At 43.5% G+C, this 22,004-nt stretch overlaps 1 protein-coding gene across 2 annotated transcripts in view; it reads left to right on the forward strand.

Annotated features, from left to right (window-relative positions):
• znf385c (zinc finger protein 385C) overlaps positions 1-22,004 on the forward strand; it is a 185,720-nt gene that overhangs the window by 102,775 nt on the left and 60,941 nt on the right. Inside the window, exon 1 of one of the 2 annotated variants that reach the window (XM_083780358.1) lies at positions 19,925-20,154. The exons of the other annotated variant lie outside the window; for it this stretch is intronic. Within the exon in view, the coding sequence (XP_083636484.1) occupies positions 20,145-20,154 (10 nt within the window). The 5' untranslated portion in view covers positions 19,925-20,144. Of the gene's footprint in view, positions 1-19,924; positions 20,155-22,004 lie in introns of those variants that run through there. 2 annotated transcript variants of the gene reach the window in all.

Here is a 22,004-nt window from a genome sequence, read left to right on the forward strand (position 1 = left end):
CCAATGAAACGTATTGGCTTAAGTTGAGACTAATTAATAGTCCAAGATGTGTATGCACATAGTACCAGTATAGCCTTGGCACCATGGCTGCATCTGGGAATTTGTGGCCAGACAGGCCAGGCAGGTAATGTTCAAAGATCCGAACGGTGGGAATCTCGCAGCAGGATGACAACGTTTCCCCCTGTGGGCATCCCAGCCCCACTTCCCCTCCATGCTTCCTCCTGGGAGGGGGGCTGCGGAAGCGGCCATGCTCCTGTGACATTCCTGCCAACCACCACCATACAGTACCTGCCAGTCTGTTTGATTCCACTCGTAGGAATTTAGCAGTGGTTTGGATGTGTGTGTGTGTGTGTGTGTGTGTGTGTGTGTGTGTGTGTGTGTGTGTGTGTGTGTGTGTGTGTGTGTGTGTGTGTGTGTGTGTGTGTGTGTGTGTGTGTGTGTGTGTGTGTGTGTGTGTGTGTGTGTGTGTGCGCGGCAGCCATACCTTGTTTAATTTGTGAGTTTTCCCCCCGTGCAGTGGGTTCATGCAGTACAGTACTGTGTGAAATAGGTTTGTGTGTACGAATAACTTAGTGCCCTATATCTACAAAGCCAACGTGCAGTAACTGCGTTTTTCGTGTATCCCAATTACCAAAGGTCAAATTAGCCTTTGTGATTTTGCGGGATATACAATTACCTCAAGAACAGATATACAATTACTATATCACTCATATATGCCGCTATCTCATTTGGCTGACCAGTTGAAACCCTTTTACACCCATATGTCAGTGCTGATATATGGGTGTTTTCAAGCTTTTGTAATTTCAAAGAACCCACATAACTCTGAACTCTATACAAATGTACACATTTGTATACGCTCAGAGTTACAGATCTGTAAAGGGTCCATTTTACACCACCTCACTCCACTGAGAACCACCAAATGGGCTCTATGCGCACAGAATAAATCTTCCTATACTTCTTTGAAACCCACTGGTGTAGAGTATTTCCAGTGAGCCAACACACACATTAGCAGCACCCTGACTCTGTTTGACCAGAATGGAACAGAACCTTCATTACAGTATCATCTGTAACAAACACCTAGGGAAGGGGGCCCATGTAAGTTCTTTCCAAAATGGTTGCTTTGCATTTATAGCCCATTAAACCTTGGCAAGAAACTTCTCTCAGTAGCTCATGAGGATTACAAAATGTGTCCTCAGATGGGGGGAGCAGAGAGAGAGAGAGAGAGAGAGAGAGAATAAGCCAAGGTGAAGAGTACATAAACCAGATGTCAGTCACACAGCGCTCCCATCCTCCCTCATCTTCATCCCACTCGCCCTCTGCAGCTGTAATCAGAAGAAGGACTTCCTGAAGATGAAGCTATTGTGCGGCTCAGTGTCATGACACATGCTCAGATCTGTATACTCCTTCTCTCTCTCTCTCTCTCTCTCTCTCTCTCTCCCCCCTCTCACTTAACGCCCCGCTGAACCGCAAAATAAATCTGAGATTTATTTGAGAGAGAAGCTTCTTTTCCATCACCACCCCATCCTCACCCCTCCGTCTCCGCTCGTCAGAGGCTTGTGTGTTTAAAATGGCTGACAGTCAGACGCCGATGCAGGGACCGCTGTGATTGGCCAGGTACAGCCATACAGTCACCGTGACTCACCGACGTGTCAGGCTGCACCGCTCAACCCCCCCCCCCCCCTCCCCCGTCATCCAGCCAGAAACATTAATCAGAAGTTCTTCAGAAGGAGGAAAAGACCATGTATTGGTTCCTCATGCCTTACTGTCACGCTACCTACTGTATATAGTATCAGTGCAGGGAATTGATTGAGGGACATGCAATCTGAAGTATTAACCACAATGAACTATAGGATCCTGAGTCATGGGCGAACATTTGGCAAAAATGCTGTCCACAGACACACTCTCACACACTCTATCTCTCTCTCGCACGCACGCACGCACGCACACACGCACGCACGCGCAAAACATTCCGTTTTGATTTAAAGGAAAAGGGAAGCCTGTTCTGTGCCCTGATAAAAGAGAGCCTGACATACTGGCTCTCTCTCCAGGCAGGTGAAAGGGAGGCGGTGGAGGGCAGACCAGACGGAGCTAGCGGTGTAACTTTGAACAAAAAAGAAAAACTGCTACCATTTCCTTCTGTCTCGTTTCTCCCCTGACAGCCTGCCTGTCTATCTGTCCATTGTCTCGTCGCCATCACATTGATTCCCTGTCACTCCCTTTCCTCTATTATTCCTACGTCTGTCTGTCTGTCTGTCTGTCTGTCTGTCTGTCTGTCTGTCTGTCTGTCTGTCTGTCTGTCTGTCTGTCTGTCTGTCTGTCTGTCTGTCTGTCTGTCTGTCTGTCTGTCTGTCTGTCTGTCTGTCTGTCTGTCTGTCTGCCTGCCTGCCTGCCTGCCTGCCTGCCTGCCTGCCTGCCTGCCTGCCTGCCTGCCTGCCTGCCTGTCTGTGCTGCCTGCCTTCCTGTCTGCTTGTCTGTCTGTCTCTCTGTCTGTCTCATAACTTTCCCTGTTTCTGTCAAATAGTTTTTATTCTCCTCTTTTTCTTTTTTAATTCCCGACACGCTCCTCTTTTTTACACTTGACAGTGTATCTGTCTCCACACACACAACACCACACACACACACACACACACACACACACACACACACACACACACACACACACACACACACACGTCGGTCCCAGAACACTTAATGACGTGTGTACATGTGCAAGCGCACACACACACACACACACACACACACACACACACACACACGCATGCACACAGATGGTGCGCAGGTGTGAGATGTGACACAGTCCAGGTTACAGGCCACAGCTTCTGCAGGCCAGGCTCTATGCATACCAGTGACACGTACTGGAGTTCACTGGTTCTATGCATACCAGTGACACGTACTGGAGTTCACTGGTTCCCAAACACTGGGTCGGGATCCATTTGTGGCTTGTGGACACAATTGTATGCGTCCCTTTATTTCCTTTTTATTGTTGGTTGATACATATCGTTTTTAATTATTTCAAACCATTAAAAAAAAAAAAACATTCCCAACTAGATAAAGTTGCCCCTCGGGGCAACAGGTGGGGTTGTGGCCTCCTGGTGGCGCTATAATAGGCCAATGTGAAAACGCCTTGGATGTCAATTGGATGATTTGAGGCATTTTGTTCCAAAAATGTGTTTTGCTCAAATCCACCTGTTGGTGGCGCTATAACAGGCCAATGTGAAACAGGTTGGATATATTCCTCAGCCCAGTAGAAAGGTCCATGAAAGATTTCACATAAATTGCATGCTGCAATCTGTAATATCATATTACAAAAGTCAGCCTCCTGGTGGCGCTATAACAGGCCGTTCTGGAAAATTTGGGGCAGAGGTTCATGGTTGGCATCCAGGTTAATGGTGCCGGAGATTAGCTGTTTACCCATTCTGAACGGGAACCCATTTTGGTGTTAGCATCATGTTATGCTTTAGCTATTTAAAAATAGCAGATCTACAAGCTCATATCGCGCCACCGAGTGGCGTGATACGAGCTTGTAGGTCTGCTATTTTTGAAAAATGGAAGAACGACTGACATAGAAACATAGCTTTATCAGAAAACTGTCAGGATGTAGAAGACATTTATAGAATCTGATCTCAGGTCAGAATGGATTAACAGACGGATGGATGCATACACAATCCTGCAAACTTTGAAAGCCAATGTTAGCCAATTAGGATGGAATATGAAATATTGGACTATAGAGATACTGTGTAACGATTTGTGGGATTTTTGGACAGAAAACTTTGAGGAGTAATATAAAAAAATGTGAAGTCAACCTCCTGGTTGCACTATAACAGGCCGTTCTGGAAAAGGTTAATAGTTGGCATCCAGGGAGAGTGTGTGTGCAAAATTTGGCATCGACCGGGTTAACGGTGCCGGAGATTACAGACGGACGGACGGACACACACACACACACACACACACACACACACACACACACACACACACTCACACACGGACGGAGTGCAAAACATACTCTCTCCCCATGCCTTCAGCCTGGTGGAGACAATAAAGCATTTTTTTTGGTTTTTTATGAATTAAAAACTAATGCTTTTCAGTAATTTCATGATGAAATAAAAGGAAAAAAATCTAAAATGTTTATGAAGTAGTGAAAATAGCTTGTAGATCTGCTATTTTCACTAGCTTGTGTCCTGGACAGAATTTCTATCAAGCTAAAAGGTTTGGGGACCACTGCTGTAGTTTGTGTGTGTGTGTGTGTGTGTGTGTGTGTGTGTGTGCGCGTGTGTGCAGGCACGTCTCTGTGAGTCAGTCGCAGTCTAGCAGAGGCCCGTGGGTGCTGTTTTAACGAACATGGTGACCTTTGTCATAGACACAGCTCCACTTCTGACCCGTGGTACGCCCACACACTAAAATCCATTTAACTTGGAGAGTGTGTGTGAGTGAGTCCGAGAATGTAACCAAATGGACCCGATTTGTGCAAACTTGATAAACGAATACTGAGGCTTTTACTGCATGCGAAAGGCATCGAGATCGCAATAAAACAGGTTGTGAGGGTTCACTTTTCGGTTGCGAGGGTATAGTTTTTATTGTACCTTTGAATGTATACTGTGTAACAGCCATTTAATATTATATATCTCTGCTGTCGGGAAGAAACCATCTACGGTAACTACAAAACATTTTTCAGGAAATGAAAAATATAATTTCAGGAACATTAAGAAAACCTTATATTTTGAAAACAAAGCAATACTGCCGCATCAAAGTTGGTGTTTATATATTGGTGACTTTATATATTGTCAATTACTTGCATGAGAGGGGGAGAGGTGGTGGAGTTAGTTGCTTTAGCAGACAGTTTGAGGGTCCAATGGAGTTAAGAGGTTTTGTCCGAAGCGCTTTTTACTACTTTTTATTGGTTCAATATTTTCGAAACAACACACGGGTGTTCAATAGCACTGATTTATGCAAAAACATTAAAAACCTAAAAATGACAGCAACGATATACAGTATAGATACAGACAGACAGAATACAGCCACGTTACAAAACATCTTTACACATTCATGCGTGCACAAATGTGCGTGTCATCTAACTGCCATTGACGCCTCCAGACATCAGAACCATGTTTTCAGAATCTTACGCTCTCTGCCAACGTATGAATTGTTCTTCTAGGTTGCTAGGCGACCGATGAAACCAGAAATTAACCAGAAGTGAAAAGTCTGTCTCCGTCCGCCTTAATGTAAATAAATAGATTTACAAAAATGCATTTATCTTGGATAAATTCCAAGATCGTGTTTTCTTTTACATCTGGTTCTTCTTCCGGAACTGTGGGCCTTAAGGGTCTTCACTGAAAAACACTGGTGGTGGCGGAAGAATACATGGATGAATAACAGTTAAATGTTTTAATAATATTATGCAAGACCATATTATGGTCTTGCATTTATTTACATAGTGCTTTTCTAATCTTCTGACCACGCAGTCGGAGCACTTCAAAGTGCATGGCTATCCCATTCACACAGTGACGGCCGTGCATAGTGCAGTGCAGTGCAGTCTGTGCTCATGGACGGTTCAAGGACACGTTGACGTGATGACAGGACGAGCCGTGAGTCCAGCCAGGAACCTTTCGCTTCCCAGACGGTCATTCTACCTCTCGTGACCCATGTGACTGTATTGTTCTGTTTGTTTGTGTTTCTGCTTAGTTGTGTGTGTGCGCTTGTGCTTACGCGCACGCGTGTGTGTGTGTGTGAGTGTGTGTGTGTGTGTGTGTGTGTGTGTGTGTGTGTGTGTGTGTGTGTGTGTGTGTGTGTGTGTGTGTGTGTGTGTGTGTGTGTGTGTGTGTGTGTGTGTGTGTGTGTGTGTGTGTGTGTGTGTGTGTGTGTGTGTGTGTGTGTGTGTGTGTGTGTGTGTGTGTGTGTGTGCGCGTGCGTGTGTGTGCGTGCGGCTCTCCCAAGCTGTACAAATCGTGCTCAGTCCAGTGGCCTGCAGTCAGAGTGCTGCTGTCTGAGCTCATCAGCGTTAGACGCCCGCGCCGCCCTGATCCGCCCCGACAGCCAGCCACAGGAAATGATGATGGGGACGTGAGGCTGCCCACAGCAGCACCCATGTGACCCAGGGTGCTCAGAGGGGCCTGGCAGAGGGCAGCAGGAGAGCAGCTTGGGCCAAGAGAAAGAAGGGGGAAAAAAGAGAAACGCAGGCAGTGAAGCACCTTACTGTCCTGCACCCAATTGCAGGAACCGTCATAGGTCAGACTCAGGACCCATTTGACTATGTCCAGCTTTTAGTGTGTGTCCACAAACTTTGTCCTACACAAACTCCCATAAATTCCCATTGACAACGAATGGACAATTTTACGTCATAGTGTAAACACAAACATTGCGTAACACAAACATTGATATGTTTTATATATAGGAGGCTTTCAACTCTCAACTGTCAGTAAGAACTTCGTCCGTGGTGATGATGTACAATGATAAGAGCGCCCATGCACTTTACACGGGTGTGATTGTTATGGGTAAAAATCACATTTTCGTTTCCTACATTTAAAGAAATATATTATTTTAGAAAAGAAAATTGGAAGAATGTCATACGTTTTATACAAAACAAACAAATCGAAGAAATTCCATAAATTAAATTAATAGTGATTAAGGCAGCGTGAAGCGACGTGTTGTGAGCTTGCAGATCTACTATTTTCATACGTAGTTTGGGTCCCGGGCAAACATCTAATTTCTCTTTTGGGTCTGGAGCTGAAACGTTTGGGAACCGCTGGTCTATACAGTAGGTCACTGTTTCCGGACCAGTTTTCAATTCATAGCTTGGGATTGAATATACTCGAGTGAATAATATCCTCTCGAGTGCAATAGTGCATGCGACAACAGTGTGTCGCATGCACTAGGTCAGGCTAGCATGCTACATCTTTCATGCTAGCATAAGCTGCATCAGCTTTCAGACAGAGGGCAAAGGTTAAGGGTGAGCAAGAGCTCTCCTTACTTATTAGACCTCAGCGGAGAGCGGAGAGGAACCAAGCACGTTTCCATCCCCACGACAGTCTTCTGCAGTCTCTCACATTCATGAGCCCCTTTTTATTATTTTTTTGTTATTTAACAGATTTTCCAGGCCCTCCGTCAGACATTGTCACAGTTCCAGAGCAGAATGAAATCCTGGTCTTTTCCATACCTCTCAGATCAGATCTGTTTCCCCTCTTACCTTCGATACCCCCACAAACCCCCTCTCTTCTGATCCACTCAGTACACTCAGTCCACTTCACAACTCAGATCATAGCCCTTTCTTGATCTCTCTCTCTCTCTCTCTCTCTCTCTCTCTCTCTCTCTTTCCATGCTCCTCTCTGCACAGTGGCCTGCCTCCCACTTCCATAGTGTCATCTTGTGTAACCCTGCCAGTGACCAATGGGGAACTCCTTTGGCACACATAGGCATGGCATAGTATCGTTTTTTTTTTTTCTTGAACCATTTTCCCAGCTGCAGCTTCAATGCGTGGCGTGGTCTAACCTCACAGCATTAATGCAACATCTTCTCGTATTGTATCACGTTTACATTAATGCTGGTTTAAACTCAAAGTCACCTTCTGAAAGCAACAAAAGAGAGCAAATAATGTGTGTTTCAAGAGATGCTGCAGAGATTGAGACTTTTGGACCCATAACACCTCCTCCTCTTCTCCCTGCTGTCACTTTATTCTCATAAAGGTTGCTAATTGTCAGTTCAGTCACTGGCTGCACGTTTAATATGTGAACACCCTACTGCAGGTGCAAACTGTCTATATGCTAGATCTTAAAAATGGGGAAAGCATCTTATCTGTGTCATTTTAGATTTTTGCGTTGGCTATTCAAAAATAGCAGCTATACAAGCTCACAGCTGCAAGCTTGTACTATTTTTGAACATTTTTGAAAAATCTTAAAAGTCTAAGAAGTATAGGCATTTGTAGAATCAGACTCATGATCTTAATGGGTTTTTGCGTCGGGTCTTAACGGGTTAAAACAGCATTCTGTAACTACTCTGGCACCTTCATCTGAGTTGACAAATTGGCCCAGGAAACATTACAGGTGGGGTCAAAACAATAGGAGAGCAATCACTATTGGTAAACAAATCCATCAGAACGCTAAGGCAGGTAATCTGAGGTCCGGAAAGCAGCTAGGCAGGGTCTAACAGGCAGGTCGGAAAGGTCATGTGAAATAATCCTGGATAGTTTGACAAAACACACAAAACAATCTGGCAAGGAATGGACAGACATAGCTGAATGGGTAGAGAGGCCGCCTGGGAATTGGAAGGTATAATTGTCCCTGAGCATTAAGACACTTGGAAGGTATATTGTCCCTGAGCATTAAGACACTTGGAAGGTATATTGTCCCTGAGCATTAAGACACTTGGAAGGTATATTGTCCCTGAGCACTAAGACACTTGGAAGGTATATTGTCCCTGAGCATTGAGACACTTGGAAGGTATATTGTCCCTGAGCACTAAGACACTTGGAAGGTATATTGTCCCTGAGCATTAAGACACTTGGAAGGTATATTGTCCCTGAGCACTAAGACACTTGGAAGGTATATTGTCCCTGAGCATTAAGACACTTGGAAGGTATATTGTCCCTGAGCAATACACTTCATAGCTGGGAGGGAATTCGTAAAAATCGTGTGCGTATGTATGGGCATAAGGTTTTTCTAAAACTATCACAAACAAGTTGGGCTCGCCCCCTAGTGGTCTGTTAATTATTGTTATGATTTTTTTACATAATATTAAATCCCAGTTTGCATGTATTTTAAGCTGCCAGCAGCCATCATGGACGCCATCTTCAAAACGATACCTTTCGGCCCAGGCCGTAGCGTAACGGTCTGGGCACCGGACTGGTGATCCAGTCGCAGTGTGCCGCGGGTTCGACTCCCGGACCCGACACGGCCTTTACTGCATGTCATCCCCCCATCTCTCTCCCGTTTCCTGTCAGCCTACTGTCTGTCCCTTCAAAAATCAATAAAAGGCGTAAGCCGCAAAAAAAAAAAAAAAAAAAAAAAAACGATACCTTTCTAGAACTTAGATTTTCCTAAAAACATTTTATGTTATTTAGCATACCCAATAGAGGGTATGCGCTTGCTTAAAGTGAATGGCACATCGAGTGGCAAATCGAGTGGCAAAGCAACAGGCAAAGTGAGTTTAACATTGTTTAATGTTGTTTAATGCAATCAGAAAGGACTTTTCTGTTTGGATGCATGGGCTGTCAAGGCCAGAAAGTAGTTTTTTGCCACTCAGTAGCAATTCCCCAGTGAGGCTCTCCAATGTTGAAGCATTGGAGAGACTCCTAGTGGTAAGAGGTGGGACTGCAGGCGGACCTGTGGAGTTATGACGAGGAAACCCTGTGCAGTTGCACTTCTATAGAAACAAAATCCATTAAAATTTTTATTCTATGCATTATTTGGGGTTTTAACCTTAAACTACACATTTTGGATGAATTGCAAACAGACCACTAGGGGGCGAGCCCAACTCGTTTGCGATGTTAAAAAAAAAGTGCACGATCTTGATGATTTTGCCCGAATCACCTCCCAGCTATAACCCCTAAAAGCTCCCTGTGCGATGTTGAAAGCCACATGAGCAGCCATCCACTGGGTGAATTGTTACTGTAAGGGCATGGACACACATGCGCTAAATACAGAGGGACATGGGTGTCAGCTCCCCTGTTCATTCTATGGGAGCGAAGGGGTGGAGCTGCCCTTCGCGGCACATTGACGGCATTGATGCGTGTGAAGTCTGAAGTTTGGAGTTCAACATTGGTGAACTTTGACCGAGCATCAAAGTGCAAAATTCGTAGGTCAGCGATTTTTAGCGTGCAACACCGGTGTGCGGAGGAACATAAATTAGGCTTTTAGTGACAAGGCAACAAAAACAAAAATCTAATGAAAGTAACTAAAGATTAGGAGGAGAATTTGTGCACAACTACAATTTGAGTAAAACAAAAAGCATATCTTTAAAAGAGAGATACACATGTATAAACGTGAACCATGGCGGTCTGGGATATTCTACTGTCTTTGAGAATTAAGCACCGGGGAAAGAAAACTCGTATAAGTGTAGGTGTGTAGACTAAGCCTGTAGCTACTGCACTGATGATAAATGAGAGATCGATTCCTTTTGACCTCACTAAAGTTTGTCTAAGCTTTTACACCCAAATGAGCGTCTTTACTTAAGTGCTGCTGACATCTCTGAGACAGACAATCCATGAGTGTCCCATGGCAACCCAGCCTGCTCTAGCAGCAAATGGTTCTCTTTGGAATTGCAGATACCGCATACAGGATCTCCCTCTTATGTCTGGCTGTAAGGGATAGTCACGATTGTACCTTTGATGGAGAGACAGACTCGGCTGTCTGAGAGGAGGCATATAACAAGCACATTCTTTCTGAAGCCTGAAGTCTGTGTGTTAACCCCTGCTGATCCACTTTTAAGTAACAGCACAACTGAAGTAATGCCGAAGAATAGTTTTTCCTCCGTTTTTTTGAGTGGTGCAACCACTCCAAGGAACAGCAATGTCCGTGTTCACCTATGTGTTCACCTATGTCTTCACCTATGTGACGTTAATGAGCCAATGACTATGAGTACCAGTAGGGGCGCTGTTGTGCCAGAAAAAGAGAGAGATAGTATTAGTGCTGCACTGTTGCCTGCTAATGAGAGAGAGAGAGAGAGAGAGGAGAGGAGGGGGGGGGGGGGAGGGAGAGAGGAGAGGAGGGGGGAGAGGGGAGTTGCACCACTCAGTTCACACAGGTGTGATTTTTTCCTCCAAGTTATGAAGTTATGGTTCGGAACACAATGTGTCATTATTAGTGATCCAATGTACAACTTCAGTTATTCTCTGTTACTGGTCTTTCACATGGATAGGATGCACGTGAGAGGCTGAGAGCCAAAAGCATCAAAAACTAAAAATGATATTATGATACAGGCATATTACAAGTAGAAGCTTGCACACGGTTGCTGGGTTTAGTGCACTGACAACGCATCGATTTGCGACGCGTCTGTCTCTCCACCTCTCTCTCCCCTCACTCTCCCATTATGTTCACTGATTGAGCTTCCTCCATCACTTTCTCGCAATGTCCATATTTGGGCATAAACAATTTGTGTTGCACCGGGGATCTCCAAATACAGTATGGGCATGCGACGTCAGACACAAATTACAATAGACATTAGACACCATTGCCTAACAATGTGGATTTGTCCATTTTGTCCATGCCTGCGCACCTGCTGCCTGCCCCTTATCATTGCAGTGTTGGCATGTCGTGAAGGTCCAGTCCATATATGGGCATATCTGCGCACATGCCACAGACAGACACCACCCACCCGCCACAACTTGAACTCTACATGGTCATACTGGCTATCCTAGCAAGATAGCACTGCCAGGTATCAATATAGTAGTACTTATTTGTTACAAACCCTGCAGCCCCAATTTCAATCAGATGTTTCAGCATGCAAATCCCTTACTTGAATTGCCAATTATAATAGTGATTGCCGTGTCCTATGTGTCTGGCCCATTACAACTAGTTGCACAGTATCACACACTGAAAGGAGAGAGGTGGACGTGGGAGATAGAGAGAAAAACCCTATAAGATGAGCAATCTGTGAAATACTCGCAGCATGACAACAACCAATTTATGTTTGTACTCTTAGAACACTATTGTATTTGTTTATGGGGTATATCCCTACTCTTAGAACACTATTGTATTTGTTTATGGGGTATATCACTATTATATTATTATTATTATAACACTATTGTATTTGTTTATGGGGTATACCCCTACTCTTAGAACACTATTGTATTTGTTTATGGGGTATATCCCTACTCTTAGAACACTATTGTATTTGTTTATGGGGTATATCCCTACTCTTAGAACACCATTGTATTTGTTTATGGGGTATATCCCTACTCTTAGAACACTATTGTATTTGTTTATGGGGTATATCCCTACTCTTAGAACACTATTGTATTTGTTTATGGGGTATATCCTTATCTTAGAACACTATTGTATTTGTTTATGGGGTATATCCTTATCTTAGAACACTATTGTATTTGTTTATGGGGTATATCCTTATCTTAGAACACTATTGTATTTGTTTATGGGGTATATCCCGGCCTATATTTAGAACACTATTGTATTTGTTTATGGGGTATATCCCGGCCTATATTTAGAACACTATTGTATTTGTTTATGGGGTATATCCTTATCTTAGAACACTATTGTATTTGTTTATGGGGTATATCCCGGCCTATATTTAGAACACTATTGTATTTGTTTATGGGGTATATCCCTACTCTTAGAACACTATTGTATTTGTTTATGGGGTATATCCCGGCCTATATTTAGAACACTATTGTATTTGTTTATGGGGTATATCCCTACTCTTAGAACACTATTGTATTTGTTTATGGGGTATATCCCTACTCTTAGAACACTATTGTATTTGTTTATGGGGTATATCCCTACTCTTAGAACACTATTGTATTTGTTTATGGGGTATATCCCGGCCTATATTTAGAACACTATTGTATTTGTTTATGGGGTATATCCCGGCCTATATTTAGAACACTATTGTATTTGTTTATGGGGTATATCCCGGCCTATATTTAGAACACTATTGTATTTGTTTATGGGGTATATCCCGGCCTATATTTAGAACACTATTGTATTTGTTTATGGGGTATATGCCGGCCTATATTTAGAACACTATTGTATTTGTTTATGGGGTATATCCCTACTCTTAGAACACTATTGTATTTGTTTATGGGGTATATCCTATTGTATTTGTTTATGGGGTATATCCTATTGTATTTGTTTATGGGGTATATCCCGGCCTATATTTTCCCCGAACATTCTGACACCAGTTATGTTGATGATTATGGTGACTGACTTTGTATCATGCAAAATGTTATTATGGCCCTAAAGAGGTAAAGTAAAATGAATCAATTAATAAAACAAAGAGGTTTTATATTTGTTAATGAAAAGAGGACGGTGAGGTTTGATGTTAAATGTTAAATGGATCATGGACCTCTTCACTGCAGTCTATACCTCAGAGTCCAGCAGTATGCCATGGCCCTGTGTCACTAATGGAGAGAGAGAGAGAGAGAGAGAGAGAGAGAGAGAGAGAGAGAGAGCTTTACCTAACGCACAGGCTCATATGATGCCCTCTCTGTCATCCTCTTACCCTTCATCTAACTCTTCTGAACCCACCCCAGCCATCATTTATTCATGTGAGTGAACTCCTCTCAGGATACCATGATACTGCACCTGGCTGTGGTAACGATTGGACCATCAAAAGGTTGCGTATAGATAAGTAGAAGATATAGTTGAGAGGTCCTGCAGCAGTAGTGATTTTCACACCAGTGTCCCTTCTGGCTAGAACGCCTAAAAATGAACAGAGATGCTGCAGAGATCAATGCAAAGATGTTCTTTACTTTAAGATAATATCCTATGTGCTACAGTACCCTCTCACACAATATGTACTTTCTTTCTCTTTCTCTCCCACCTTCATTTGATTTCCCTGCTCTCTTCGTGGTCTTAGTTTGTGTGCGTGTTTGCGTGTGCGTCGTGCCGTGCGTGCACGTTAATCAAGTGCAGTGATGCTAATTAGGGTCGTCCTCTGTCCCTATAGGTTCATCGTAAGAGAGATGACTTATGTCTTTCTTGCGCTTGTCTTTATTTTCCGTCCCGTCTCTAAATTACCTATACTGTCATAACAACAACCCCTGCCCTCCATTGCCTCTCTGTCAACTGCCCTCTCGCCCCCTTGACAGACTCCTGTCCGCCCATCTTTCTACCAGTCAGTCAATCAGTTCGTTAGTCTCCTGTCCATCTGTCAGTGGACTAGCCGAGCAGTCCGTTCTGCTCTGAGAGTGTTCCTCCGTTCTGCTGTGCTCTTAAATTAATTAGTTTGTTTGTTTGTTAGGCAGAGAGAGAGAGAGAGAGAGAGAGAGAGAGAGAGAGAGAGAGAGAGAGAGAGAGAGAGGTCCTCTTGAGCAACAGAACGACAGAGCGAGTCGTCCTAATAGAGGAGACTGGTGGCATGGAACACCCACAGCACTGCACAGTCAAATCCTCAGCGTTGCTACTTTCAACACAGAGAGTGTAAAGAATGATTGGACCCTGTGTAGAGAAGAGTGTTCTTGGTACACTCCTAAATCCTGAGTCTGTCGCTCACAACTTGGCATTGGCGGCTGGCTGGGAATCAGAAACAGAGGAATGTTTGGGAACGTGACTGCATTTCAGCAATTAAGACGTCTGGTGTGGACCCTAGCGTCCCTATTCTGGGCTGAACGTTCAGTAAAAATAGCTCACAAAAATAGCACAAAAGGTTGTAGATCAGCTATTTGACTGAGGGAAATAAGAAGCTCTTCCACGAGCAATAATGCTGCGTTCACATAGGCAGATGCAAAGATGCAGTCTACCATTCATTCAATGGACGTCAGCGACATGAAGATACAAAAATACATCCAACATTTGTGGCTGCTGCAAAAGATACAGAGCTACAAAGCTACAAAAAGATCAGCTTGTTTCAACTTCAGCTACAAAGGTGCAAAGCTACAAATATGCTGTTTAGCTTTGCATCTTTCTATCTTTTGCATCTGCCCGTGTGAATGCATTAATTCAATGCAACATATATATTGTGACTTGTGAGCTTGTAGATCAGCTGTCTTCAAGAGATTTGACGTAGAGGAAAGAATGCGGGGGCCTAGTACAGAGCCCTGGGGGACAGTGGTCAGTAAAGTATAGGGTTTAAATGGTTAAATCTTGAAGCTGATGAAACTTGACTGAGTATTATATTGTGTAGTGTGCTACGTTGTGGTAAATGGTGCATTTATATAGTAAATGGTGCATTTATATAGCGCCTTTATCCAAAGCGCTTTACATAGATTGTGCATTGTACATTCACCCATTCACACACACATTCATACACCGATTGCGGCGGAAGCCATGCAAGGTACCAACCAGCACATCGGGAGCAATTTGGGGTTCAGTGTCCTGCCCAAGGACACTTCGACATGTAGACAGGAGGAGCCGGGATTCGAACCGCCGACCCATGGATCATTGGACGACCTGCTCTACCTCTTGAGCCACAGTCGCCCAGGTGTATCGTTGTGAGGTGTATACATATACAGTACATCCTGATCTGATTCACTGTGTGACCTAGAAAGTGAATCCGCCATCTGACACGCTGTGTCCAACTTGGCTGCCAATGATGGAATAAATCTAGTGGATAATAGTGGAGAGTTTATGATGAAACCGCTGTACGCAGTAGTGACTAAAAGTCCCCTGGGATGAAGGCAGAAAATGTGAAATAGTGGCACATCAATATCCATCAGCCGAGAGGAGAAGCAGCATCATGTGTCTTGTTTAGTATAAATGCACACTAACACGCACGCACGCGCATGCACACGCGCACACTCACACACACACACACACACACACACACACACACACACACACACACACACACACACACACACACACACACACACACACACACACACACACACACACATCAAGAACAGCTGTGTCATTGTGCACCAACCACATATCAGAAAGTGAGAGGACATTACGAAACTGTCACGCCTTGAAGAGTATTGATCACAGGGTGGACAAGTGCAGTGAGGGACAACGAGATGAACTTTACATCACAGCCGACTAGAGAGAGAGAGAGAGAGGGGGGGGGGGGGCTTTGTATAATCTGTGCTGGAGTGCAGAAGTTGTCTAGTAGATATGTGTATGCCTACATTAAAGAGATGATGATGATAATAAAGTCAAAATAATGTCATAGTGTCTCCTGTCTGTACAGTACCATACACCTCTTATCTCCATAATACCTGTGACATTTGCTGAACTGAATTGAACAAGATGTCGGTCAGTTCATGCTAAAGTCCATTTCACTTAGCTGGACAGTTTGACCTTCTCTCTCTGTGGTGCCTCACTCATCACCATAGGTACTTAGTGCTTGGCAACCTGGCAAATATAATTAATATTTACAATGGAGTGAAGCAACTCCATTGTTAATATGGAAAGGAGAAAGGAGAAAAGAAAGGAACAATCATGTTGGAATCTATTTGTACTCCCCGAATGATCAGACAGGCTTTATGAGTCATACTATGGCAACTGGGCATGGACTGCAAAGACCTTGTTTCAGTGTTTGGTTTGGGTTGTATGGGTATTGGATCTTTGTCTCTACGGAGGCTGGATTTCATCTTTTCCAAGTTCTGAAATTGGGCAAGTACAATGTCTCTGAATAGTTCAGAGACAAGGGCATCAAATTAAACTCTATGAGAGTCACGGATGTGGAATTTTTGTAACCGTCGGACATGAAGTGTGCGTTCCAACTTCCAACTGCTGTGGCATAACTGTGTTTTAACATATAGAGCAAATAGGCCAGAACAAATAGCCTTGGCTGAGTGCGAGCTGGGAGTCATTCCTCTGTCTCTAATTAGCCTTGGCTCCACTGTGCCAGCGGGCCAATGGCTGGCATGAGGCAGGAGGATGGTCCAGCTGCCCTGCTTTCCCTCCTCTGCCATGGGGGAGGGCGTTCAGTACTGCTGCTGCGGCTGTCTATACCACTGCTTCCAAGTCTGGAGCCATTTTTGGGTTGTGGACCCCCATGCATTTCTATGGATCATGAGTAAACATCCCCTTTTTGTTGTTGTTTGCCTCCTACATTTTTCATTATTATTTCAAAAGATCTAACCCATTTAGACCTGAGTTAAAAACATTCACTTTGAAAGAATATATATTCAAAGATTTGCGCCACATTTTTACGATTTTTCAAAAATAGCAGACCTACAAGCTCGTAGCGCGCCACTCGGTGGCGCGCTATGAGCTTGTAGATCTGCTATTTTTCAATAGCTAAATTATAACATAATGTTTAAAACACCAAAGGGTGTTCCTGCCCAAAATTGGTAATAGAAATAATAATATAATAAAATGTATTCACGTATTTCAAATATTTTCAAAGAAGAATAACAATTGTGAAAATAGCAGATCTAGTAAGTGTGTTGTGAGCTTATAGATCTACTAGTTTATAAATAGCGCTTAAGTGATGCATGTCAAAATGTATGAAATAATCACCCCGGGGTGACAGTCACACTCTTTCTGTTGGGTCTCGAGTGAAAAACTTTTGGAATCCCTGGTCTATGCTGTATGCCAGTGGTTTTTGGTGAGGTGGGTTCGGGGGGTGAGGCCAAGTAGGAGCCTGACCAGTTTTTTTGGGAGGTCTGGAGCCTTGTTTTAAGCACCTCAAAGGCCCTTAAAACAAGGCTCCAGACCTCCCAAAACAAACTGGTCAGGCTCCTACTTGGCCTCACCCCCCGAACCCACCTCACCCCTGCCCACTTTGACAGGCTGGGATGGCTTAGGGTCGACGACAGAGTACAGCATCTTGCAATGGGTCTGGTCCACAAGATTCGATACACCACCAAGATACCCATGTACCTGTCTAAATACTTCCTTAATGTAAACGAAGTCCACACCCACAACACCAGAGGGAGTGCAACAAACCATGTACAACCCAGATTCGGCACAAACAAGGGACTAAATTATTTTCGCTCCTATGCCACCAAAATGTGGAACGCCCTACCAACAGTCATTAAGACATGTGAATCCCTTGACTCCTTCAAAACCGCTCTCAAAGGGCACCTACGGATGGCTGCAATTCGAAACTGGCCTCTGTAAAATCTGAATCCCCCCCCCCCCACCCCATTTCCCCTCACTGTATATGTATCTTTTCCCTTTTTGCTTCCTATATGATGAATTCCTGTTCTGTTCTTTAGCTACATAGAAGTGTCTATTTGTATGTCTCTAAATGTTTTGATGAATTGAACAATGTGGACCCTGTTGTAAACAAGTGTAATGCTTAATTGGGTCGTCCACTCACAGTTAACAGTCTTTGTATTGAGTTTGTGCTTAAAATGTACTGTAAATTCTACAAACTGTTAATAAATATTTCAATCAATCAATCAATTTCAACCAGTGGTCCGGGGACCACCAGTGGCCCTTGGGGGGGTTCCAAACTTCCAGGTGGTCGCCAGCTAAGTGATGGAGAGTAACCAAATGGTATCTTTAACTCTTGAGAGCATAACATGAAAGCAGATGGACCTGTACGTTTCCATTTGGTTTCATTTTACTCTCTCAAGAGTTACATTTTCGTTAAACATCAGCATTACTTAATTTACAAGAAGTCTACAACATTCAAAGTATTGCCTGTTACCTCTCCTATAGTATATATACCACATCAATACATGTGGCAGGCTGGCAGCCGAGTCTATATGGACTTTTAATGTTTGTTTAGAGCCTACAGTAGTTAGAAATAACTGGTCACCAGCTGGCCAAGTCTATGAACTTTAACGTTTGTTTAGGGCAGTAACAGGCAATGGAAGAGGGCCTATACTGCCCTCGCTGCGCCCCTCACTTCACATGCTTAGATAAGATAAGACATGGCGGGTTTATTTGTATTCCACATTTGAAAAGGCAATTCATTGTGCTTTACATAAATACATATCTTTGTCCAGATAAAATAAAATAAATAACATACTGATCTTCTGGCCATAGATATCTGCACTGGATCTGTAGCTCTTTATATCCCCAAATCTATTTATAATAATAATAATGGATTGCTTTTTTATCGCGCTTTCATATGCACAGAGTGCTCACTCAAAGTGCGTACAATGGTCCATTCAGCAGTCCATTGAATGGTCCATTCATTCATACATGGACCATTCATATATTTATGAAATTCAATGACTATATGTAGGCTACAGTACAGTTTATCAATGGTTATACAGGTGGATATATGCACCAGGTCTATCCACACTGAATGAATATATGTACATACACAGTACAGACAAGCAACAATTTGGCTGCCTCTTCTAATAAATGTCGGATGTAATGGTATAATTAAGTTGCTGATGGCACCCTGGGATACGTATGTGCATTTGGCCTCCCTCCAGGACAGCTTAGCCTCAAGCCAACCCCTCTTTCTGCCCCCAATTTCTGTCTTCACATGTATCTTTTTAGTTTTGTTTGTGAAAACACATTTTGTGAGCAGCCTGTTGTGTGCATTCAGGACATCTCAGCCCAGAATGTGTCAGCCTCACAAAAACCATTCAAAGCAGTGGAAATATTATAACACAGGCGGCACAGAGGACTGCGAAAAACCATCACTCACACGCACGCACACGCGCACACACACACGCGCTCACACTACAATGACAGCTGTCTTGACGACACATGTACCTACACTGCATTCACCCCCCACTTTACAGAGCAAGCTGTGTGAAGAACCATCCTCATCTCTCCCTTTCAGAAAATACATTATTTTTGTGCCATGATGATTCACACAATATTTCGCCTCTTCTAAACCAAAGGTCTTCTTAGGTTTTTCTGCTGCACTTTGTTGCCTTCTCTCTCAGTCTCTCCACCCACGTCGCCATCCAGTATTGGCTTCTTATGCAGCACTGACAGCACACTGACTGCATGAAACTGACAGTGACTGACACATGTCCATTATGGTCCTGAGTATCTCCTGACCTGTGGAACCCCTTGACATGTGTGCCAAGGCACCCAGCAGGGGGAGGTTGCCTAAAGAATTGCAGGGGAGATGAAGACTGTGAAAAATACAGGCTAATTTTGCCATCTGTGCTGTCCATTCAGGTTAAACGTCGACCAACTGAGCTTAGGGGAGAGAGAGAGAGAGAGAGAGAGAGAGAGAGAGAGGGCTGAGGGGGGAGAGGAGAGAGAGTGCGCGCGAGAGAGAGGCAATTACACCCCCTCCTCTCCAACCCATTCCAGCCACCTCCGGGCCACGCGGAGCAGGAGAGGAATAGGATTTTAATTGAGGATATTGTGAATCGTTTTTTCGTGAGTTATAGGAAGTAGGAACTGAGAGATCCATCGGGATTTGTCACCAGCATCGGAAGGATTTCAAAGAAAAGAGTTACAGAGACAGGAGAGGATCGGGATTTATTTTCTTTTTTCTTTTTTTTCTTTTTTTTTAAGATTTGGGTTTATTTGACTCCAGAGTGCAGTTGGCAGTAGCCTACCAGGGCGTCTTTCTTGCATGTCCTGTGTTTCCTCTGGGGATATCGCGTAAACATTTACGCGCTGTGAAACGCCGAGCTGGAGCGAAGCTTGTTCGGTCCTGGACCGGCGATGCTGATCGGTAAGTGTTGAACACCTTTGTGCACAGCGGAGTACCGGTGGTGGTGGTGGTGATGATGACGATGATGATGTGGCCGCTCCACCGGCGCAGGCAGCGCGTTGTCCGGTCTCCGTATTCACACACTCAAATCACAGCCGCGCGCACACACACACAACGCACGCTGCGTGTGGAGTTGATTGAGTGAGTGATTAAATGTTTAACATGTTTCAGCCGGGCTAATTAATGATTTGCATTTCTGCATCGAAGACAGCGATATGTTAGCGTGTGTCTGTGATGTGATTTAAAATATACTGTTCAGAATAACCATACACAACAACATCATCGTCTGTATAGAATAGATGTAAGTACTAAGGCTACATCGTGTCTACTGATAAAACAATGATGATTTTTAGAAGAACAATTCCTATCCCGAAATTGACAAGTGTCAAGTTCTGGGCTCACAAGTCTTTGTCCTCTTGAAGTTCATTCCCTTAGTTTTGCACAAAATAACAATCTACCAACTGCGCATTTGGTGAAATAGAATTAATAGATCATGCCTGTTCATACTGTAGGCTATTTCAATATTGGCCTTTAAGTCCGTAACGTGACCGGCGTAGTTTTGATTGTTTTAAATACAGACTTATATTAATTTATCATTCAATGTCATTGTCATTGATTCAATGAAAAATGTCATGGTTTGATGTTTTAAATAATTCAGAACATCCTGACTCTGAGCGTATACATTTGGGTGGACATGTTTGTATATGATTTTGGCTTTTGGGTCATGCTATGCCTGGTATGCCAGTGAAGTGATAGCTGTGAATGTGATAGTAGGCTAAAAAGACTTTCTATAAGACACACACACACACACACACACACACACACACACACACACACACACACACACACACACACACACACACACACACACACACACACGCGCGCGCGCGCGCGTGTGTGTGTGTGTGTGTGTGTGTGTGTGTGTGTGTGTGTGTGTGTGTGTGTGTGTGTGTGTGTGTGTGTGTGTGTGTGTGTGTGTGTGTGTGTGTGTGTGTGTGTGTGTGTGCGTGCGTGCGTGCGTGCGTGTGTTCACACAGTATACGTAGGCCTATACCTTATTTTATGTAGAGTAGACTAATATTAACTGTAAAAGCAAGGACAATCTACCGGTATATGCATTTTCCTTTTCATTGATTTTCTATGTCTGAGAGCACACCATAGAATAATACAGTTTGTTATATAATGGTCACTCTGAATTAACTGTTCATTGCTTTCTATTCATTAAATTAATTCCCTTGATTCTTGCGGAAATTACCAAATGACATTAGTCTGCTGCTTGGACACCATGTTATCAGCTGTAATCTCCCTGATTCGGTCTACTGCAAAGAAGATGGGGAAAATATTCTAAATGTCTTCCAATATATAGGCCTAAATAGGTAATTCCACTTCTGGCTTGTTATTATCGATCTAACTAATGCCTGCGCATTGTGAATGTTTAATTTCTAACAGCACGTTGAATGTGTACATTCATATGTACAAGCTCACAGCGTGTCACTTCCTTCCACGCTGAGAGCTTGTACATCAATATCTTTTTTTTACATTTTTGAAAAATCTTGAATGTGTGAGAAAAACATTGGCATTTCAGTACTAAGTTGTCAGTACTAAATTGTATACTAAGTCAGTCCTATGTCCTAAATCAGTATGGACTAAAACAGTCCTATGTAAATCATTACTTTGTACTAAATCAGTACTACATTATACAGTATGTACTAAAGTGGTCCTACATTAAGCAGTCCTATGTACATACGTGTACTGTACACTTATTTACAGCTATTTCCCAGTGTCCTTGCCAGAATCCCAACTCCATCTCT

This window comes from Protomyctophum parallelum, assembly GCF_964188405.1.
Source record: "Protomyctophum parallelum genome assembly, chromosome: 13".
NCBI lineage: Eukaryota > Metazoa > Chordata > Actinopteri > Myctophiformes > Myctophidae > Protomyctophum > Protomyctophum parallelum.